This window comes from Quercus robur, chromosome 3, assembly GCF_932294415.1.
Source record: "Quercus robur chromosome 3, dhQueRobu3.1, whole genome shotgun sequence".
Lineage (NCBI taxonomy): Eukaryota > Viridiplantae > Streptophyta > Magnoliopsida > Fagales > Fagaceae > Quercus > Quercus robur.
The window spans coordinates 8249861-8273819 of NC_065536.1; the positions used below are offsets into that span (position 1 = coordinate 8249861).

A 23959-nucleotide genomic window follows, 5' to 3' on the forward strand; every position below is an offset into this window, starting at 1 on the left:
TCAAAAAACATAAGGTGGAACGACGACGCCGTTCCCCTCCCCTTGAAACAAAAATGGCATCGAACAATCGGTGACATCGTCGCCGTGTAATCCTCTATCGCTCATCTTCATGACAATCCCGAAGGGCTTGAACGGTAATTTGGCCAGAACCTTGCCGTCAAACAAGGAGTTGAGGAGCCCAAAAACGATGAAGAGAACAAGTGCAACCACCGCATTGGACTTGAACTTGAAGAGAGAAAGGTCGCGGCTGGATTCCTTGAGACTCGTCTCGACGCGATCGATCTTCTTGTTCTTGGATTTCTTGTTGCTGATTTTGAATTTTGCGACGGAGGAGGAGGACGAGGAATTTGGGGTTTCGGTTTTCATGGTCTCGAGTTTTTTGGCAACTTTGTCGATTGAAGAGCGGAGGGATTTGTAGGAGTTGGTGTGGTAGATTGAGGAGCCCGGAAATGTTTCTTTGTTTTGTTTTGATTCAGGGGAAAAACGTTCCCCTTAATTTTATTTTATTTATTTATTTTTTCAGATTTTTCTTATTTTCTTTTAATTATGAATTTATAAAAAAAAAAAATGCAAAACGGCGTTGTTTTAGGAGTTCTAATGGCAGCCACTAACTAAGTTGTAACGGAATCCTGTATTGACAAAAATTAAAAGTTAGAGGACTGAATTGACAAAATTGAAAGTTAAAGGACTGAAATGAAAAATGGTGAAAGTTAGAGGGTCAGTTTTGCATTTTTGCCTAAACACTAATTGGTGTTTTTGTTTGATGATAAACAATAATCAAGGTATAAATAAATAAAAAAGATCGTTACAAAATGTGAAATCATCTTACCTTTTTTGTAATCCCCAAGAAGTTATGTATAGTAGAAAGTATGAATGAGAAAAGTTAACGTAGGCTCTAAGGGCATTACTTTAAGAAACATTTTTTAGAATTTTTTATGAAAAAAGAAAAAAAAAATTGATGTTTTTAACAGCTTATTATATTCCCATGAAAATGGTATTAAATTTTTTTTGAAATAATCCTTTAATAAATAACCTAAGGGCATCCATTAACCGGACCCGATAGGAATTTATCTACCAAGAAAAATCATGCAAATATTACACATTAACTTTATAACAAGTAATTTATTGTTTAAGATGAATGAGCATATTTTATTTCAAACAAAAAAACATGTACAATGAATAGCAAAACACAGTTATGAGTTATGTGGAGCTAGCAAAAAACAGCTCAACCTCTACAACACGGCAAATTACCCAGCATTACAACTAATTCAAGAAGAATTCAGCACAGAATATGAAAAGCCCCAGTCAAGCTACACAACACACTGTTTCTGATAGAGTTGGAAAAACCTCCTCTGGCTTCCACTTACTTTTAACCTCCCTGTTTCCAATTGACAATCTTTGCATCTTGCATCCTACATTTTTTTTTCCCTTTAATTTTCTATTATAAATTAATGTGTTAGCTTTTCCATTTTTTTAATGAATCATGACATTCTCTCTCTCTCAAAAAAAAAAAAAAAAACAAAAAAAAGGTTGGTAGGACATTGGAAGTGAAGCTGCAATTGCTGAAGTTGAAGTTGTTGAACCTGAGGAAGCTCTAGTGGGATGTGTTGATGAATCGAGTCAAAAAGTGGTTGAACTTGTAGAGGATAGCAGTCATAAACAAACTACTGAAACTTCTGTAGAAGCTGCACTGATCAACCTTAGGATTCAAAGGCATATGTGGGTTTATATAGGAGAAGTTATATGGACCTATGGTGTTTATATAGTGGGTTGCTGTGGCACCCATTTGATGACATAGTAGGTAATGCAAACAGTGAATGTGATTGATACGATTATTTATTTATTTAAATCCTAATACCTAAACTCAATCCCAAACTTACCCGGCGGTCTCAAACTAGTGAGCCTATGAATACCCCAAGCCCTCATGGTAAGGAGAGGTACCACTTCGCCCAACATGAGTGGTTATGAGTTAATTATGTCTTCTCATAAAGTACTTCGTGGAAATTACAAAAAGAAATGTATTTTTTTAACATTAGACCTACTTCATTTTTCTGTCATGTTGATAAAGCATAATTTGTTAAATTATCATATTGATTTCACTTTAGTTTGGAGTATGCCTTCTTAAATTTTTTAATTTTATTTTTTAAGTACCATATCACCTGATATCATTCAAAAATCAAACTTTAACTAATGCCTGAAAGCGTGGGTCATGCAAGACACACTTGAAAGCAATTTTTTAGAAGCATGGCCTTAGGAGTGGGTATCTAATTAAGTTAATCTAGAACAATAACAAAGAAAAAAAATTATTTTGATGTAGATTTAGCTAAAGGAAAACATGGGTTATTTTGTGTTTGTGACATGCGTTGTGTTTTGATAAATTAGAAGGTGTTAGGCCTGAGTTCTTTTTTTTTTGGTAGTCAAAGTCTAGTACTCACGCCAATGGATTCGTTGGTTATTACCGTTTCATATTCTCCTAAGAAAAAACATAATATAATGAGTGATAAAAATAATGAATTAATGAAAATAATAATTTTCTCATGTATAAATAATATAAAGCTATGAAATAAGTGAAAGAAGATGTATTAGGCTATAAGGTATATGAAAGTGAGATAAAGAAATATGTTTTAGCAAGGCTAAACAAACATATTTATCTAGATTAAATGAAAATAAATTTGCCAATATCCAAGTAAATATACTCAACATTAAATTTATGATAATGATATGGCGAGCAATGTCATAAGAAGATGCGTAACAAGTTTATAAAGATCAAATAAATGAGAAAAAGATTATCCCATGTGTAGGTAATTTAAACCAAAGGCATATACAAAGAAATGTGAAGAAATATGTTGGGCTATTATAAGCAAGGCCGAACGAGTATACTTGACTATATTAACAAATATATTAAGTATGAAAACCCACAATACCCAAATCCTACCCAACCCTGTGATGGCTCTAAAAAGCAACTCAACCCGAAGGATGGATTTGGGTCGGACTATCGAGTTGTGGCCATTTTATGAGGTTTAATCATTCAACTTTTCAAATTCATTATTCGATAATTGATTACAATTTAAACATTTGTGAATGATTTTCCAACTTTATTAAAACTAAAATTTAAAATAACAAAACATCTCAAACAAACAAATTTATACATTTCCAGCAAATATATATATTCAAATTATTAATAACATAGGTGGGTTCAGGTTATTTGGATTAAAAATTTACCAATCCAAACTCAATCTACCTACCCAGACCTTCATAAAAAATTTTAGAGTCAACCAAACTCATCACTCCATGAAAAATCAATCCGAAGTGTCAAGTCAGGTAGAGCTAGGTCAGATTTGTGTCTTTGTGACTTGAATGCACACCCTTAACTCTTAGACCCATTGCTTTAAGATGTGATTGATATCACACTATTAGGTTTTGGTCATGAATAATTGAGGCAATTGTCATGAATCAAGTATGGGACACATGCCATTCTATGAATTTGTCAAAGCCAGTTTTTAAATCACAAGCACAAGTCTGACAAATCCCATGCATGGAGCCCAAAGACCAATATGATAAATCCCCTAATTCTCTGGGTATAAAATTCAATAACAAAAACCAGTAAAAATTGGCAGGGAGGGCTCCCCCTACTCTGTTGAAGAAAAAAAAAATTTTCACAGTCCTCGCACAACTTTGTGGGCAGAATCTGTGACAAAATTCCAATTCTTTTTTTGTAGACAAGCCCAAATAAGGGGTCTTAAAAATCCGGGAACAATAAGCAGGTGGTAGATGTGCCCATAACATTCTACTCTTTAGCATACTAACGTAAAAGCTCATTTTATAAGACCAACACCAATACAAAGTTGGGCCAATTAATGGATATCCCATATATTGTTTGAGCACAAACTGATTTTTATACACGTTTCCTTTGCTCATAAAAATCCACAAGTGTTTGCAAAGGAGAGAAGGGAATGTTTTTGGACATAAATAGACAGACCCACTAAACAGTAACCCTGAAAAGCAGTTGGTCCAATATACCATGGGGCTTCTCAAGAGTCTAAGATTGTGGGTCACTCAAGTTGATATGAAAATGGCAGGACTACTGCCCAAATCCTATTGTTTCCACCTAGCATGTGATCTTATTTTATATCCTCAAAAGGCAAAGAAACTAGAGGAAGCCAAAGTCCATCACACCACCATGTGGCCGGCCAAAAAGCACCTTTTGGGTGGCCACTCCACAGTTTTTTTTTTTTTTTTTTTTGAATCTGCCAAGATCTGACAAACTCCAAGCATGATATATCATTTTTCTCAAGCATACATAAATTTTGGTTTCAGCATAGTAGTGGTAGTTTGCTTCACCGGAAAAGGACAAGGAATAAAATTTATGACCGATTTTGTGCAGATGTCCTCTCGGATCCATGCCTTTGACGGAAGCTGCTGGATCTGATACTGGAATCTGACCCACTAGCAGCTTGGTGATATGACCCCCAACCTGACTCTCTGTCAACCTGGTTCAATGAGAATGACGGCAAGTGATCTCTTTGATCTCTTTCCCACGAATGGAACTGACTTGACAGAGGATTTTCTGCTTCTTGATAGTTACGACCTGATGAACCTGGTGGGACAATATAAAAGGCACCAGTTTGGTCAGATGATGAGGCCACTGGTCCCACTTGAGCCATGCCTCTATGATTGCTGGATCTTCGGCTTCCAGAAATGATGGGTGTGCGCATGGATGTTGAATTGCTTGGCTGCTGTTGCTGATAGTATGCCTGAAGAGCTTGGACTCTATCACGGGCTCGAGCATTACTGCCAGGGTAAGGAGGAATCATTGAAGAACCCACTGAACTCCCTGGTCTACCACCAGAACTGCAGAAAAGAAGTGTCTCCACTGTCAATGAAGTAATTATTTTAATTTCTTTACTGTTTTCAACCAAATATGCTATTTGACTGATGATTGCTAAGCCTAAGAATCTCAGGCAATCCATCATTGATGCCATTCATTAAGTTTCTAAACAACTTTTGACCAGAAGGAAAGAAAATATATATATTTATATATATATATATATATATATTTAATTCACTTACCATAGTAAATGAGCTGTAACAAACATGCCACATTTAATAATTTTTTTTTTTTTTTTTTGTACAAGTGACATTTGATAAGTTGACACTATGACATGTAACAGGTAATTACTGAAGAAGGTATGCTATCAACAGCATTTGCCAAATTGATTGATGCATACCTGTGACCAACAAGGAATGATGGATGCATAAAAGATCCTGATCTTGGTATATCAGAGCTGGTCCTTGCCGACCTTTGAGTGCCAGGCAGAACAGAAGGCCGATCAGGTGCAGCAATACGGCTGCTGGACGTAGGGAAGGGAGAGGAATGGTGCTCCCAACTGTGATAATGAGGATCCATGGCAGGAAAAGCATAGGAAGTGGGCATCTCACTAGGTACTGATGGGCCCCAGTGATTATTTAAGCTAGCAGCCTCTGGAACATTACCATTGGAATTTGAGGATGAGGGATGGATTGGTCCAAAGTAAGCAATATATGGGCATGGATGAGTAGATGATACAGCTGTCTGTTCGGCAAAGATAGCATGTTGCCCCAGTAGATCATGATCTACATGATGACATCATCATTCAGTCAAAATGCTCTTCTAGACATAAACGTTAAACATAACTGTGGTAAAGGGGGGCAAAATCTTACATGCACTTGACGAAAATTCCCCTTCCCTGAAACAAATGGTAAAAATTAAAAAAAAAAATGAAAAAAAGAAGAGGAGAATTAACAATAAGAAAAGAAGAAATGCCATCAAATACAAGAAAAGAAACCGAGTCAGGGAAAAAAAAACTAATTCAACAGAATCTATAAGAAAGCACACAACAAACAGCTTTTCTTGATAAATAAAAAATGTAGCAATTCTTCAGCTCAAGACTTTACATTTAAACAATTTCAAAACTTTTTTTTCTTGATAAACAATCAATAAATAAACTTTACATTTAAAAATTTTCAAAACAAAGAGGAAGAGGTGAAAACACTATCAAAACACAGGCAAAAGGGACAGTTTAGGAATATTTGCCGATAGACAAACTCCCTTTTATCATAACGTATTGATAGTGATTGCACCTCTTCCTCGTCCTTTATCCTTACACCAGATTTTTATTTTTATTTTTATTGGTACTCCACCAGATTGTGAAACTATTTCCTCATATGCTTTGCACCTTTATCTTTCTCTGAGGAGTTTTCAATTGTAAAAGCAGTCATATTCATGCGAAACAAGCAGACATTCTAATGGGAGCAGGTGGAGACAATCAAAATTTCAGCATATATATTGAAGAAATATTGAAGATCTAATTATGGGATCATGCTTACTCAAATGATGAAGGAAGACGCGTTAAGCTACCAAATGGACACCAGTGAATCCCGAACGACTGCAAAAAGCATTTAGAAAACCAAATGAAACAAAATTGGATAGCATAATAGAATGAAACAATACTTCTGGTACATCTATCTCTACATCAATTATCCCCATACAGAAGAGCTTTACTTCATTAATGACCAGTCAAAAATGTCATGGTGCTAACAATGAAATCAAGAAAAAGTCGCATGTTGAAATATATCCAAAGTTATCTAAAAGACATCAACAGCTAGCGTGCTTTAAAATATAATCCATCAAACAACATTATCTAAGATGTTGATTTTAATTTCCAATCTGGCCATGGTTGCATCATTAGCAGTCTCTTGAATACTTTCAACTAACTCCTGGAGGAATATATATATATATATATATATATATTTTTTTTTTTTGGAATAAATAACTACCTCCTGGAGGACATTGCAGATTCTAAACAGCTTTTGAACCTGCTAATGGGAAAACATTTTCTAAGTGTCCAACTTCACAGAAGAAGAATTATGCATGAATTAGCCTAAGAATTACGAATACCGTATAAAGGATGCTAAACTGACTTTCATGAATCATGAGTCCTGTTTGAAGGACAAGAGAAAGGCTCATTTACTTGACTGCTCAGTTGCATCCTCCATCAAGACTTGTAAAGGACCATGCATCAGCATTTTAAAAATTGGGACATGAAGGATTTGTCAACTCTCCTGGAAGCTTAAATCAACATCTAGTATCATCAGCATTCATAAAGCTCACCTTAAAGATTGGGATGCCAAAAATTTTTTGCATCATAGTTCTCCTTGAAATGTTCCAAAAATACTTCCACTAAGAGTGAAAATGTTCTCTCATAAAAAAATAAAAATAAAAAGGAGAAAATATTGAAGTCCACTTGTACTATGATATTCTATATCAGAGGATCTATAGAAGCTAATTTTCCAGGAGTCTATGGACTGCAATGTTGACTCATAAAGTCATACTGGTATTGCAAATGCAAGAGTAACAAGGAGTTTGGAGATCAACTACTTCTGCATTGTTCAGTGGCAAGGGATGTGGTCAAATGTGTTTACTCTCTTTGGGGTTTTTGGGTCACAACAAAAATAGTGTTCAGATTCAGTTGTATGAATGCTGGCAAGGAAAATTCCATCTCCATAGAAAATTAAGGTTTGGAAGGCTACTCCCTCATCTGTGGTGTGGATGACTTGGAGAGAGAAATCTTAGAACTTTTTATGGTATTAACAGTCTAATCATGTAATTAACCAGTTGATGTTGCAGTCCCAACGAGTGGATGACTGTTTTGGGCAGCATGCTCTCATCTTTTTTAGATTTTTAATATATTATGAGCATGAGATTTGTAATTATTTTGTAGTCAATTTTGAACCATCTCCTCTCTTGAATAAATTATTACACTTGTATAATAAATAATGATAGATAGTTGTAATTCAATTAAAAGAGCATAAAGGGTGCAGCCATGGTACACGGGCAGAAGACACAGGAACAACCACAACAAGAACAACCAAGCTGTAGGCCCAAAAGTTTTAGGTCAGCTATGAATCCTTAACAAATAGATCAAGGTTGGCTATATGTATTTCTTTTTTGCTAATCTATCCTATCTAAAAGCATACTCTCTGTTACCTCCTTAATTTACATGTAATTTTCAACCACTTATACTAATGTTATTTTAGGTCTTCCTCTACCTTTTTTCGTTTCCTTGACTTGAATCAACAAACTTTTTCGTTACTGGTACATTAATCACTCTCCTCTGCATAGGAACACCCACAAGGAAAGAGAAAATAAAGGAATACAAAATTAACATCTAAAAAATGCAAGCTAGAATTATATATTAAAAAGGAAAAAAGAAAAAGAAAAATCAAATCTTCATTGCTACCATTTCAGCGGAGATATAAAGTGTAGAATCTAAATTAAATTTAAGCACAACTGATTTTCAAATTTACAAACTACAGCTTTCTGCTAATGATTTTATTTTATTTCCCTCCTAACTTCCGATGCACCTTGGATTTAAGACTGCATTTTGCTTCATCTGTTCACCTTCTTGATAATTATATTTTGTGTTTTCCTCCTTGACCAATGAAAGAATTGTCTCTGTCTCCATTGTGGTAATTCTATCATGCTAAATTTTCATGTTTTTTTTTTATAAGTAATAAGATTATATAAATCAGAAAAAAAATAGTCACCCAAGAAACATCTTGTTCTTTCTTCAAAAATTCCTGATCTTTAAACAATTAAGTTCTTTTTGTCTTCATTTCTTCAAGGGGTTACGTTTAGAGGAGAGCAATTAACGCACCGGTAAGAAAGGACATGACAGTTAATAAAGGTAGAGGAAGACCAAAATAACATTAGTAGAAATAGTTAAAAAGGACATGACAGTTAATAAAGTAATAGAGACTATGACTTCAAATAAGATACAATAAAGGAAAATAATACATGTGGCCAACACCAACAAATCTATTGAGGATCCATAGCTGACCCCAAAAAATTTGAGACTAAGGCTTTGTGGTAACAGAGATTTAACAAGTATATCGAAGATATACTTAGTCTCAAATTTTTGGGGTCAGCTATGGATATTTAACAAGTGATTCGATCTTCGATATACTTGTTAAATGTCCCAACTAACATTAAACCATTAGTTTGAAATGTGACCCATAGAAAGCTAATACAATGACTAGCACCACTAGTTCTTTTCATGTTTCCTCATTGTGTTTGAAACAAATGAAAAGATTGAACATTTGCTACTTCATTGTGAAAAGGCTCACTTCCTCTCATGCTAAAGTTTTGACAAGGAAATTCCAGTTAGGCTTGCCCTAAGGATATTAGTTCCTTTTCTTCTAAAAACCTTCACAAACAATGTGGCACACCCTTTTTTGCACTCTTCTAATACGGCAAAACTTAGGTACAATTCCTTAGGTGCACTACATTATGTTCACCAATTAAATTTAAATAAATGGTTGTATTGATCAATGAAACACAAACAATGTTTTCTTTTTTAAGGACAATTAAATTCAATACATTCGTGTGTTCGAATTTAATTGGAGAACCTAATATACCGTACCTTATACTGCATCTAAGTAATTGTACCTAAGTTTTACCTCCTCCAAGTTCCAATATTGTTAGTTAATTTTTAAAATAAAAAATTCCACATAAAAAGGGTGCTAAAAAGAATTGAAAAGTCAATGACACACAATGGACATGCATAAGTGAACTGCAGATAGAGGCATAATCGTTTATAAGAAATGGTGACAACAAAAACATTAGTATTTAAAAAAGGATCAGAATTATATGCTGCAGGATGATGTGTAATGGAAATTTGTTCTCTTTACCATTTCTGAGTAGCTAAGATCATAAAGATCTTCATCGTGGGTGGTCCAGTCATCCATATTTAATTCCGGAAAAGTACGACAGCCATTAGCATAAAGCCATTGGCCTTTCTCAATCTTCCGACAATTAGGGCACTGCATCGCACCTTTTATATTAAATGCTGAACCGATGCAATCTGAAAAAAGAATCATCACAAAATAGTCATTAGCATAAGACAAGGGAAACATACAGGCGATACTTACCGCTTATTAGAAATTTGCAGTCAACAAAAGGCAATTATCAAACAAAACAAAACACAAGTAATACCGATATGTAATTAAAGTATCACTATATTGAGATCCTTCAAAGAAGTGTGTTTGATTAATTTATAATATAAAGGAGGGATTTGGAAATTGAAAGCAAGTGCTAGATTGAGAAGAGCATCAAGAAAGAAAATGCAAAATAAGTGTGCATCAATTAATTTATAATATAAAGAAGAGAAATTGGAAGTTGCAAGCATTTTCTAGATGGGGAAATGCACCAATAAAGAAAATACTCCATGTTCTAAATGGCCAGTTAGCATGGTTTAAGAAGAGCCATCATACGTTTTAAACCAAGCAAGGTGCACTGCACAAGATACACCACACATAAAATTTTACTTTTTAATAAATAAATATACGAAGTGTGCTGAAATTGATTCTAAGTATTCCGCACGTAATGGTGCATAGATGCAACAACACATTGCAACAACTATTGTAAGAAGAGAAGCCCGCACTATCACCATCCCAATGTAAAAATAAAAATAAAAATAAAAAAAGAAAAAGATTGACAATATAAGATTTATATACTCCCTCATATAGATAAACTGAGGCTACCCTTCCTTTTTCTTTTCTTTTTTTTTAATAAGTAACTGAGGCTACCCTTCCTGGAAGAAAACAGAGATATAGCATGCCCCTGCTCCAGAAGTTAGTAATATTCAGAGTGTTGTTGATTACATAAAATTTGAAAATCATAACCTTGTTTTGAAAACAAGGTAGCTGGCTTTGTACAATATTTTTGTAGTTTATTTAAAATTTGGAGAAAGAACTTTTTTCAAGTGCATGTAAATTCTTCAAAAGTGGAGAGCTTTGATGGATCGCCCTATAATATTAATATATATATATATATATATACTTTCTCCTTTTTTTTGGGGGGGGGGGGGGGGGGGGAGGGGGGGTTATTTTTGTCTTAGCACTTAGCATAAGAATAATATTTTTGCAAACTTCTAACACATAGAGAGCTTATTCTTCTAACCTCCAATACCAAATCATTTGCAACAAACCCACCATGTCACAACAGTCAATTTCCAATGTCAAATCATAACTACTTATAAAAAAAAAGTCAAATCATACTAATAATTACAAATCCAACAACACCCTCAAATGGTCTTAACTTAAACCACAAAATTACTTATCTTCTATCTATCTATCTTCTTTTCCTGATCCTCAAAAACCAATAATTTAATAGAAACCCAAAAGTTACCACAAAAAAAAAAATGGAAGAAAAAAAAGTTAAAATGAAAAATTCACTACGAAATGACAACCCATCTACCACGTAAAACAAGGAATCAGAACCCTCATATGGTCTTAACTTAAAGCACAAAATTACTTATCTTCTATCTATCTTCTTCTCCTGATCCTCAAAAACCAATAATTTAATAGAAACCCAAAAGTTACCACACAAAAAAAATGGAAGAAAAAAAGTTTAAAAGAAAAATCCACAACCAAATGACAACCCATCTACCACCTAAAACAAGGAATCAGAATACTCCATTTTCCTTGAGATGGAGAAGGTCCAAATCAATGAAAATTTACTTTCTCATATATCTAGGTGTACATGTTTTTTTTTTTTTTTTTTTGATAAGTTAAACACACATGCTTGATGGGTCTCTATGAAGCACGGGTGCGTTTCGGAACTCGGGTGTGGGTGCGGGACTCGACAATTTTTGAAAAAGGTGGGTGTGGGTGTGGCGATTAAAAAATTATTAAAAATATTTTTATTTATATTTTTAATATATTGCTAAATATACTTTTTCATATAAACAAATACCAAATTTAAGAACAATAGTAAATAATAATTAAAATATAATGTTCATAAATTAAATACAACCCACAAGTTTAAAATCTTTTTCTTTTTATTCTCTCCATTCACCTGCACTCCAGTGCCAACAAGTCAACAACACATCACATTTGGTCTCAACAGAATATCAACTTTACCTTTTTTTTTTTTTTTTAAATTTTATTTCCCCAAGGCTTCCGTTTCCCAAAGCTTAATCTACACCACACCTTTTAAAAAAATCTCTACACCAAGTCAGCCTTTTACTTCTACATATTTTTTCTTCTTAACCTTCGTTTCTTCCGTCACTCCAACTTACCAATTCATACCTTTCTTTTCTTTTTACCTTTCTTTAGTTTTCTTAAACCAGTTTACGCAACATCTAGACTGAGTAGAGGCACGAAAACAAGACAGGGAGAGAAAGAGAAGAAGATTTTGCACCTTTTTTTTTTTTGGAATTTCGGCCGCTTTGGCTGATACAAATTGATACGGCCCGAGTCGGCGCGAATCAGCCCGATTCAGCGTGCATCGGCCTGTGTCGGCACGAGTCAGCCCGCGTCATGAAACGAAAAAAAGAAAAGAAAAAAAGCTGGATGCGGCACCGACGCGCAGGCAGAGGCATCCCTTGCACATCGCCGCATTGGACGCAGGTACGGCGGGCATTTTGCCGCGTCCATGCATCCTAGATGGGTCTTGAACCCAAAAAACCTCACCTTCCACCGCTAGCTCAAAATGCGCTTTTTTTTTTTAAATATATTTTTTCGGGGAAAAAAAAAACTAAACTAAACTGTAGCCATAAGATCTTAACATTATTGATATAAAGTTATAAACCATTGAATATATAGAATTCAGTGTTATGGTATGTTGCTATACAGTATACACTTAAACCCAATCCATCCAACTTTACAAATTCTATAAGACCAATTTGGGACTGCAATCATTCCACAGTCCAACACAGCTCTCATGTTTTCACCAAGCAACAAAGACAAATCTCTTCTTTTTGCCTTTACCAGGCCTATTTCTCTCTCTCCTCTCCCCTCTCCCCTCTCCTTTATCTACTTCCTTTGGAACTCTTTTTTTTTTTTAATAATAAATATTTTACATCTTCTTCTTCCTCTCTCTCTCTCTCTCTCTCAATATTTTAATGTGCAACCTGGAAACCAATAACACCCGTCCCTTTCTTCTCTTGTAAGAACCAACACCCCACTTCTTCTCTCTTTATTGTGTGGCTGTAACATGTCCTGAACCCCACAACCCCCTAATTCTTCTTCTTCTTCTTCTTTTTTCCTTTTTTATTTTTTGTTTTCTTTATTTCTTGGTTCTTTTCTCCCCAAAACAGTAATCCACCCATCATCTTCTTCTTATTTTATTTTTTTCCCCAATTAAAGATCTAACCACTACATACATAACATTACCTAAACAAAAACTTCAAATTTTAAACAATGCAAAATCCATTACAAAATGATTACCCATCCACCACTTCACGGATCTAAATGTGTATATGCTTTTTTATAGGTAAGACACACACATTTTTTCAACCCACAACCTCACCTTCCACCTTACTCTTTAGAAGGGGAGGAGGTACCATTTGAGCTACAACTATTGTCATCTAAATTTGTACATGGTGTGATGTCATATAAAATCTCATTTCCACTGAATAAGAATACCACCTGATTTTGAATAACAACACTCTCTATATACCTTTAAATTCATGGAAAAATCTCCACTATAAAATGATCCCTCCTCATTACAAATGGAGAAAATCCTAATCCTTCAATAGAACTAGAATAGATCAAATTCTTAAAAATCAACTACACACTTCACCAATTAGAGATCTAATCACTACATAGTACACGGTTTTCCTCCAAACTGGTTTGGAGGAATCCTTTCCAACCCATTACATGGCAACTAATAAAACCATCCACATGGAATATTTCAACAACTCACATAGCTCATTAAATAGATCATGCGAATAATGGACAGCAAGAATGGTTTTATCAATTGCCATGTAATGAGTTGAAGAAATAAACCTTTTTCATTGAGAGGGTCCGTTTCATATTTAAAATTTATGCTCTCATAAATCTAAAGCTGCAAATGGTTTTTTCATTGGTATGTTACACACATACCCAATAAGCCGATTAGTATTCAATCCACAACCTCACCTTCCACCTTAGTCATTGGTACCTAAATCTTCACTCCAAAATTGAACCCTCTCCATAACAAATAGAGAAAATCCGAATCCCGCAATAAAAACTAGAATAGATCAAGGTTTTGAAAATCAACTACAGCTCATTGGCACCTAAATCTTCACTATAAAAAATGATCCCTCTTCATGCCAAATAGTTAAAAAAAAAAAATTCTAATCCCTCAAATGAAACTAGAATAGATCAAAATTCTCAAAATTAACCACATACTTCTCAAATTAAAGATCTAACCACTACATATATAACTCAACCAATAGCTTCCTACTAAACCCACTTACATACCCCAACTTTAGCTCAATCAAAAAACACCCTAAAAAAGCTAAACACCCCCAACTGATCTCAGCTCAAAAGGCACAAATTCAAGTTTAATTCTTTCCCAAACCCCAAATCACACCCAGATCTCACAAAAAAAACACAATCAACAAAAATTCGAAATAGAAATCGAAATCGAAATTATCGAAAAAAAAAAAAAAAACTGTATAAAAAATTCGTGACTCACCGAGATGGAATTGATGCCCACATTGAAGCTTGGCCCAAGATCTGTCGCCATTATCGGCCACGACCTCGAGGCAAATCGAGCACGAGACGAAGCCACCGAAACCTTTTTTGCTTCCATTTCCACCAACACTACTATCAGTACCGCCTTCGTCGTCGACAACCGAAACGTCGTCGTTTCCTAGTCCCATAAATTATATATAACAACTAAGAAAAAAAAAAAAAAACGCAAACAAATCCACACGCAAATCCTTTTTGTTTCAGAACCCTAAAATCAAAAACAAACAAAACGCCACCGTTTTAGAACCCAAACCACCTTTTTTGTCCGAAAGAAGAAAAAAAACGACGTCGTATGAAATCTTCGATAAATATAAGACGATAGCTGAGAATGGTTCGGGATTTGATTTGTAAAAAAAAAAAAACTCAATCTCTCTCTCTCTCTCTTCGCTTTGTGTTTTCTGTGTTTTCTTTGCTTTTTCTCTCTCGCTGTTTGTTTTTGTGTTTTCTGTGTGTAAGAGAGAGAGAGAGAGAGAGAAGTTGGACCGTTGGATTAGGAAGGAGTGGGTTGGATTATGGTTAGAGAGGTTGTAATAACCGCTGTAAATCGTGGTAAGATACTAAGATGGACGGCTAGGATTGAGTTTTGGGGAGTTTTGTACGGTTGGATTTTAGTTGACGAACTTGACGTTGTGGTTTGCCTTAAGACTAAATTTTTTTTTTTTTTTTTTTTAATTATAGAATTTGTTGGTCTGAGACTCTGAGCTAAGATTTTTTTTATTTATTTATTTTCTCGTTGGGTTTGGTATTGTTTGGTTAGAACGGGTCACGGGTGGGTCATGTTTGGTGTAGCCAACATTTATGGGTCGGGTCGGGAAGTGAGGTTTTTGGGCTTAAGTGGGTGTGCAAAATTCAAGGCCTAAATTTATATATCTTTGCCCCAATTGAAAGGAAGAAGTCAGTCCACTATCCAAAATTTTTTAGTGTTATTTCCAGGCCCTTATATTTCGAGGGTATTATTATTATTATTATTATTATTATTATTATTATTATTATTATTATTATTATTATTATTATTCGATAGTTACAATGAATTAATGAAGATTTGAACTCTAAATATTTTCTTTGGAAATACTAAAAAATACCAGTTGAGTTATAAAACTTTTAATTTATGAGTGATACATTGATTTCATATTGTGAGTTTGTGATTGATCTTCCTTAATTTTTGTTAAGTTTAAATATTTTTATTTGAGTAGTTTGCAATATATAATTTATTCTTATAATTTTATCTTCCATGGGTAGTTTTAATTATTATTATTCTTCGATAGTTTGGGGGGAAGTGGCCATTTGCATAAAGTTGAAGTTTAGTTATTTAATTGTTAAAATAAAATAAGAATCTAAGTACAACAATCTCAAAATTCAAGAGAGTAAGTGTATTTTACCTTCTTTTTTTTTTAATGTCAAAACTACTCCTATTAAAGAAATGTGACAAATTTTGCTTGTGCCCTGCACTGAACTCACCCATTCCTTTTTCTTTTCTTTTTTAATTTTTTTATAAGTTTTAGTTAGCTTAACTAATAAAGTCTCTAATAATTGAATAAAAGATTTGAGATTTAATCCTCATTTACGCCAAAAATTGATTAGTGTCTTGAATTTTTTTTTGAAACTTTCTGGTTTTTTTTTTTTTTTTTTTTTTTAATAATAAATTTTATTGAAAGGGAAAGAAGAAGATGGTCACATTCTTTGGCTTGGGTATCAATAGGCATATATAGGCTAAATTGGATGGTCAATAATGGTAGTCACAACACAGAGGTCAAAGTTGTATCACCTTTATTCTTACCCCACTGAGCTTTCAACAAGGAATATATCCACTTGAAATGGATATTCCACTTGCAGCCAGCCACAAGTACTACGATTAACATTTAACATTTTATTATGCTCAGCCTCAGCACAACTTGTTATGAATTTTCCATTTTGTAATTCACCCTCATCTACTTTTGGTTGAATTATCAATTATTGCACGCATGCATGCCCTACAGCGGCTTCGAGTCTCTCATCTTTTTGCAATAGGAATATAACTTATTATTCTAGGAAGTTATCAGGTGGTAATTCTCGAGTACAGAACATAATTTTTACAACAATTATTCTACGTGACAGACTGATTAGCTGCAAATTATTTTTACATAGACATATAACTTTTTCTCTATCATTCATAATCTATCACATAGATAGTTGTGACAAGAGTTGTGTTATTTTTAAAGTATATAAGCTGTCGGTTAGGCTTAATTAGTATCCGTTTGGATACTGATGATAAAGGTTTTGGCGTTTTTTTTTTTTTTTTTAGATCGTGCACTGTGGGTCCCGTGTAGGAAGAGGAGCGTTTTTTTTTGCTTTTCCAGTGGATCCCGTGCACTGTTTACGGGACCCACAAGTACTTTATTCATTAAAAAAATACTTTAAAACGGGATTACACAGTACTATTCACACATTTAAAAATTATTTTGCTACAGTATTTTCAGTTTTCAGCAAAATAAGTAGTATCATTTTTACATAGACATATAACTTTTTCTCTATCATTCATAGTCTATCACATAGATAGTTGTGACAAGAGTTATGTTATTTTTAAAGTATATAAGCTGTCAGTTAGGCTTAATTAGTATCCGTTTGGATACTGATGATAAAGGTTTTGGCTTTTTTTTTTTTTTGAGAACGTGCACTGTGGGTCTCGTGTAGGAAGAGAAGAGCGATTTTTTGCTTTTCTAGTGAGTCCTGTGAACAGGATTACACAGTACTATTCACACATTTAAAAATTATTTTGTTACAGTATTTTCAGTTTTCAGCAAAATAAGTGGTATCTAAAGTCCAAACACACCCTTAGTATTAAATTTTTATGTCAAACTCGAATATTGTTAGGGTGGGTGTTTAGAACTCTTTGATCACCTAATTATTCTCTCAATTGTGTATAAATAAAAAAGATTAAATGGGAATTTTTTTATTGTTAATTACCTAGTAAAAGTACATGAGGATGTATCTAGAAAAAAAAGTACATGAATGGAATTCAACACAGACTGTAGGAATACAAACCGAAAGACAAAAATATATTCTTAGTCCTTCCCACCATATCACCACCACTCTGCACTGTCAACACATCTCCACTAGTATCTACTTTCTTGGTACACTTGGTGGATTTGGTTCCCCTCGACCTGTCAGTCAACCCTGCTGAAGAGTTTTCCTGCAAATGCAATCATACAAAAGTGAAAATCTAGCATATGAAAAGGAGGATCATCAATTAGTATGCATATATGAAAATACAAATAGAGAATTAATCTGTTATACACAAGACCAAAATCTCCTCTTTGGACATTATTCATTCTTGGTAAGTTAGTATGTGGGAAATTATAAAAGCTTAAACACTATTGTTAGGTTTAAAAAAAAAAAATGGTGAAAATATATTAAGCTAACATTTAAATTCTTTCACCTTAAACTATCGATTTTTTTTTAAATGCATTAAAAAATGCATTCATCACTAGAGCAATTATAAAATTTGCATTATTCAATAATTAGTCTGTCAGAACTGATTGAAAGAGTCTCTTGATAGTAATCCATTATTCCCAATTCCAACTCAACTCAATCTTATAATTCATGATTTTTGTTCTTAATAATTCTTAGAAACTTTAATAAATTTTGTTGATACATCAATAATAGGGGTGAAAAAAATTGAATGTTGGATGTTTTTGTTTGAAACCTCAAGAGGTGCCAATAAAACTTTTGGCAAAATGAAAATGATACAATTACAATTATCTAACTGAAAAAAAAAAAGAAAAAAAAGAAAAAAGAAAAAGAAAAAGAAAGAAGGGATCTTATGCTTAAATATATGTATTGAATAATTAGTGAGATCCACACCACATAAAATATTCTAAGACTTTATTTATTTATTTATTTATTTTAATATTGTAAAACATCTTATATAATATAGTGATATACACAAACATTGATGATGCTGGAGATAATTCTTAATAGGATAACTCAAGCTTGAAGCGTCTCTTCACATGTAATAAGTTCATAAATCATAAGCGTGTGAAAAAAAAGTCTTCACCTGCATGCACCCACCCACCTTCACAAAAGGGATAACATTATCATCATTTCAATTAAAAAAAAAAAACCAATTATTTCTCATTCTAGGTGACCCCATTTGCCATCTCTGTATCTTTTACCAGGAATAGAAAGAAAACATAGCCCTCCACACGTAATAATATCTGCAGTACTGTCCACTGTATCTATAATAATCTAGATTTTCTTTTCCTGAATTGCCCAAATTTACGTAGATGATAGATTTACTGGCCGTTTTTACTGATCAGATCTCTCGGTCAAATTTAACTCGGACTCTCTAATCATTACAGAGGAATAGAATTTCAAAAGAAATCAACAAAACCAATACGGCAATATCTATTTATTTTTGACGGAACTAAAAACTAAAAAAGGAAAAACTATTTTGGTATTTTACCACCCACTCGAATTGCGGTCCCATAAATTTTGGTGAAAAAATTAAATTAAAATGTGTTTTATATACCCCCTTAAAATTTTAGCTTTAGTGTAATTCTAATACCATATAAAATACTATCACAACTACATTATGTAGTAGGGTGTGATTCATTGACTGTTACTTTCACATAAAATCATCACTTTTTTTCCATCACTCAATCACGTGAAAAGTTGTGGGCCTTATGGCAAAAGTTGTGTTTTTTGTGATCTTATAATTTTTGTTTGATTTCAAGTTACAAATAATTATATGCATTACATTTAAATTTATGTTAAATAAGAATTATATTTATTATTTATTATATGGATTAAAAGAGTTATGTCAAAATGAATCAACTTATCATGACACATAATATGGACTTATTTATTTTGAGTTAATTACGAATTAAGTACCTCATAATGTTGTGTTTACAAGCCATGTAGATGCTAAATCTTGTTACATATTTTTTATTATACATTCCGTAAACATAATTTCACAATTTCAATTGAAATTGCATTTTCAAAATATGATTTCAGTCCACATGTCAGTATATGTATTGTGAAGATGCAATAGCCTTAGTGTTACAACTGATAATCAATACCGCTAATAAAACTCGGCTGTAATAAAATTAAAAGTATTAATTTAAATAAAAGTAAAGACTAAATCAACACATTGAAAGTAAAAATACATATTTTTTTTAGAAGAAACCATTGGAGGACCCAAGTGTAGTTATTTTCTCGAACACTCATCTCAAGTTGGATTTAATTTGGTAATTTAATCTATGTGATAGGTTGTTATTAATTCTAATTTGAACTCATCATTAAAATCACTTTTTTTGTAACAATTTGTCACATAAAATCTGTTAGAAAAAATATTTTGAAGAAATAACATCAATTTTTTTTAAAAAAAATTAAAAACTAAAATAACACTAAAAATACGATTTTTATTTTTATTTTTCTTAAAAAGAAAGTAAAAAACTAAAAATACAATATTTTCTCTTCCAAATACGGAAGTCTCAAGAAGTGTTTGAGGTCTACTCCTACTCAATCTCCGTAGTTATAGAGGATACCACTGGAATTAAAAGAAAAAGTTGGACCTAATCCGGTAATTTCACCCATGTTACTCTATATAAATAGGCAAATACTCGCACCACCTCTCAGCTCCGAAACTCTCTCACGCTCTCACGATCTCAAATTCTCTGTGAATTCAAAAACCTCTCTCTCTTTTTTCTTCAATTCTCATTCAAATTTCAATTCCTCTAAGCTCAAAAAACCACAACCATGCTAGTTTATCAGGATCTTCTCACTGGTAAATCTCTCTCTCTCTCTCTCTCTCTAAAATTTGATTTAATTTTGTTTGTTTTTGTTTTTCAATTATAAATTTATAATCTTTCTGTTTCTGATGGTTCCTAGGGTTTGTTTTGGCTATATTTGTTTCAGCTAAAGTTTCTTTATTTTGTAGAAATATTCGAATTTTATGTTTTGCTTGTTTCGACGTGGAATTCTGTGTGTGTGTTAATTTTGATATCTACGATTATAATCTGTTCTGTGTTGTTGTTTATCGGAAAAAGATTGAAATTTTCTCTGTTGATTGCTTGGACGTGAAATTTGCGGTTTTTTTTTAATAAAAAATTTATTTCTTCTATTATAGTCTTTTATTTTTTTATTTTATTTTATTTTATGGTTTCTAGGATATTTTTAGTAAAACAATCTCCTGTCATATTTTTATTTTATTTTATTTGTTTCCTGGATTTTTGTTTTTGTTTTTGTTTTTTAAATATCTTCTTCAATTAGTTTATATATAAATTTGTTGAGCTAATTTAACGGAACTAACGAATTTTACGTGAAAATAAAACGGCAAATAGAAATAGATTTTTTTTTTGGGGTTAGTTTTAAGGTTTGGGAAATTCAACCAATCAGATCTACTAATAGATTTAGATTTTTTTAATCAGATTTTTATTTTTTTTTATAGTGTGTTAAAAATTTGGGGGCTAAAGTGGTTTTCTCAAGAAGCAAATTGCAATTTTGATTTCTTTTCCTTGTTAGTTGGGGCTTTATACATATGTGATGTATCAGATTAACTGGGTTGAGCTTCTAATTTTATAAAATTGAGACACAACATATTGGGTTCAAAATTATTTGGCTTGTGTTCTTCCTTTTAGAATTTACTCAGCACCGGATTTTGTAACCTATGTGCATGTTGGGAGTTTGCTTTAAATAAGGCTTTTCAGAGTCTCGGATAATAGGTGGTGTACTAGAGTTTGTTGAGTATCTATAATGGTTATTCACTGTTTGTTTCAAGCTACTTTACTAAGGAGAAGTTCCTGAAAACTACAGCAAGTATGGGCTGCTTTTTCTCAAAGTTGAGCTTTACGCTTCTTGCTTTAGAAAGATTGCAGGAGTGTGAGCTAAGTTATATGGCTTATATTTGGATTGTGGATTATATGGTTGTAGTTTCTTTTATGTGGCTGCTAACTTTCCTATGCAATTAATATTAATGTGGTTTTGGTTTCTTAAGATATTTGCGTCAATACTATTAGACTTTAATAATATTGTTGTAAACATTTGGGCCTTTGTATTGTGGGGGGAATTTATTTCTGAACTATCAAAATTTTGTGCCAATAAACTTTTGTTGATGTAATGTCAGGTGATGAGCTTCTCTCGGACTCATTCCCATACAAGGAAATTGAAAATGGGATGCTGTGGGAAGTGGAAGGAAAGGTTGGAGCTTTCTTATCTGTTGCTTCTATGATTGTTGTTGTCCATAATTGTTGGTATTGTATTAGTGTTTGTGCTTCTGAGGAGATTGAGAGCTTGAACTTCTTCTACTATTAGTTTGTGTTTTGTGCCTGTGGTTCTGAAAAAAAAAAAACAATTATATGCACTGCAATAAAATGATCTAACTTTCATATATCATTTGCTATCTGGCAGTGGGTTGTTCAAGGAGCAGTCGATGTAGACATTGGGGCTAACCCTTCTGCAGAAGGTGGAGGTGAGGATGAAGGTGTTGATGACCAAGCTGTCAAGGTTGTTGACATTGTTGACACCTTTAGGCTTCAGGTGAGAAAACTCACTTCTTTTAGTAGCTATTATCTTACCAATCTTCTCACTTAGGATTTAAAACAAGTGGTTTCATATTATTTTCAGGAACAACCTGCTTTTGACAAGAAGCAGTTTGTCACATTCATGAAGAGGTACATCAAGAATCTGACACCCAAATTGGAGGCAGACAAGCAAGAGTTGTTTAAGAAGCACATTGAGGGAGCAACCAAGTTCCTCCTCTCAAAGCTCAGTGACCTCCAATTGTATGTGCTTGCTTTTGTTCTGTATCATTGATAGCATTCATTTTTGTACTAATGGCTCTTTCGTTTTTCTGGTAAACCATATTGATTAGTTGAGTTTCTCTTGTGGCAGTTTTGTGGGGGAAAGCATGCATGATGATGGTGGTTTGGTGTTTGCCCACTACAAGGAAGGCGCAACTGATCCAACCTTTATCTACTTTGCATATGGACTGAAGGAAATCAAGTGTTAAAAATTTACATGGTGATCTTCCTTTAGTTTTAGTTCTAAGTTATTTATCAGTATTTATATTTTCCTCTTTCCTTTGGAACCTGTGGAAGATAAGGGTATAGTTCGATCTAAGAGTATTGGTTTTTGAGTTTTGTTCTATTGCTACATGTTCTTTTGGTGGTGGTGATGTTAGAGGTTTTATATACATATCTCGGTTGAGGAATAAAAATATAAAATGTGTGTTTTGTTCAAGATGCCTTTGTGCATGTGGTGTTCGATATGGTGCCTTTTGTGCCCATTGATTTATTCTATTCCTTAAGCCGTTCATTCTACCCCTCTCCTTCTCTCTTCACACACGCTCGCATGCATGTACGTACAGACGTATCATGTTTCCCATTTGTGGTTTGCTTGAGAGGGGCATGATCTGAGTCTGACTATCATATAGATTGCCCATATACACTCTCTATTAGATGGTTGTGGTGGTTTGGTCTGGGGAAGGAGGAAGACCAATAAAAGCATATCCATATAGACCAGACCACAAGACCACTATACTTCTCTTAGGTTGTCGTAGAGAAAAACACTACGGACTTGTCTTCTAGAGATTTCCCTGTAAAAAGTAAGATGAGTATGAAGTTCAGATTGTGACAATGTATGTGTTTCCTTTTTTCATGTTGCTGATAAATTTTCTCAAGCATTGCCATTAAAACAAGAAACAAACTTGTCCAGATTGATTCCTCTATCTTGCAGGCTCACAAGTGATTGTCTGTTTTGAGATATTTGGAAAAATAAGAAAATCTAATACATTTTGTACAATCACTGATCATGGTCGGGTGAAACCTAGATTAGGATGTTGATCTATCCAAAGATTAAAGATGTCTTCTTGCGGGTTGGCAGGATGAACGGGGACTTGCCCCATTTGTGACTTGAATTATGAATAATTAAGAGCAATTTTCACTTTTGCCAAGCGTTAATGTTATTTTCAATGGAGACATCTGAAATTTAAATCTCTTCTCCTCCAACTATTAAATTTAAATAAATAAATAAGCAATCCTCTCTCCTGAATCAACACATAGGGTGTAAGTCAGCAATAGTAGCGGATTGTCCACTAGGTAATATTGTCCATCAGGTAATCATTTAAAAAAAGATGGACTATTCTTCCTCCTTGATACACTGAATTTGCCCATTAACCATCTGATCAATGGAATAGTTTATTGAGATAAAAGATAGTTTCATCAAAAAAAAAAAAAAAAAAAGGAGAGATAAAAGATAGTCGGTGCATGTTATTATTCAAAAAGAATAAACTAAAAAAATGAAACGTGGAAATAATTATTGAACCTCCAACTTATATCCACACTTCCCAATGCCAGTGGTTTAAGGTAATCCATGTTCTGAATCCCATCTTGGATTTGGAGATCGCATACCTCCATTGGCGTTT

General features: G+C 33.4%; 3 protein-coding genes across 3 annotated transcripts; 1 reads left to right on the plus strand and 2 right to left on the minus strand.

Annotated features, from left to right (window-relative positions):
• LOC126719191 (uncharacterized) lies at positions 1-366 on the minus strand. Its single transcript, XM_050421772.1, has one exon. The coding sequence runs from the start codon at positions 364-366 to the stop codon at positions 1-3; it is 366 nt and encodes a 121-aa protein (XP_050277729.1).
• A 3437-nt stretch (positions 367-3803) lies between these two features.
• LOC126716933 (E3 ubiquitin-protein ligase RFI2) lies at positions 3804-15153 on the minus strand. The gene is made up of 6 exons (XM_050417985.1): positions 14504-15153; positions 9730-9902; positions 6367-6425; positions 5701-5726; positions 5229-5613; positions 3804-4851 (listed from the first exon to the last, which is right to left on the minus strand). Exons 1-6 carry the CDS (start codon positions 14688-14690, stop codon positions 4365-4367), a joined length of 1317 nt encoding a protein of 438 aa, XP_050273942.1. The 5' UTR covers positions 14691-15153; the 3' UTR covers positions 3804-4364.
• Positions 15154-20155: 5002 nt separating this feature from the next.
• Positions 20156-22776, plus strand: LOC126716934 (translationally-controlled tumor protein homolog). Its single transcript, XM_050417986.1, has 5 exons — positions 20156-20323; positions 21662-21735; positions 21946-22074; positions 22162-22319; positions 22429-22776. The coding sequence occupies exons 1-5, from the start codon at positions 20296-20298 to the stop codon at positions 22544-22546; spliced, it is 507 nt and encodes a 168-aa protein (XP_050273943.1). The 5' UTR covers positions 20156-20295; the 3' UTR covers positions 22547-22776.
• Positions 22777-23959: the final 1183 nt, after the last annotated feature.

Excerpts from the sequence above, each read along its gene's own strand:
- LOC126719191 (XM_050421772.1), bottom strand. The coding sequence starts at position 366 with ATGAAAACCGAAACCCCAAATTCCTCGTCCTCCTCCTCCGTCGCAAAA.
- LOC126716933 (XM_050417985.1), bottom strand. The coding sequence starts at position 14,690 with ATGGGACTAGGAAACGACGACGTTTCGGTTGTCGACGACGAAGGCGGT. Across the intron at positions 9,903-14,503 it reads TGGGCATCAATTCCATCTCG|ATTGCATCGGTTCAGCATTT; the intron begins GTGAGTCACGAA and ends TTCTTTTTTCAG. Across the intron at positions 4,852-5,228 it reads TCATTCCTTGTTGGTCACAG|TTCTGGTGGTAGACCAGGGA; the intron begins GTATGCATCAAT and ends TCTTTTCTGCAG.
- LOC126716934 (XM_050417986.1), top strand. The coding sequence starts at position 20,296 with ATGCTAGTTTATCAGGATCTTCTCACTG. Across the intron at positions 20,324-21,661 it reads TTATCAGGATCTTCTCACTG|GTGATGAGCTTCTCTCGGAC; the intron begins GTAAATCTCTCT and ends ATGTAATGTCAG. Across the intron at positions 21,736-21,945 it reads TGTGGGAAGTGGAAGGAAAG|TGGGTTGTTCAAGGAGCAGT; the intron begins GTTGGAGCTTTC and ends GCTATCTGGCAG.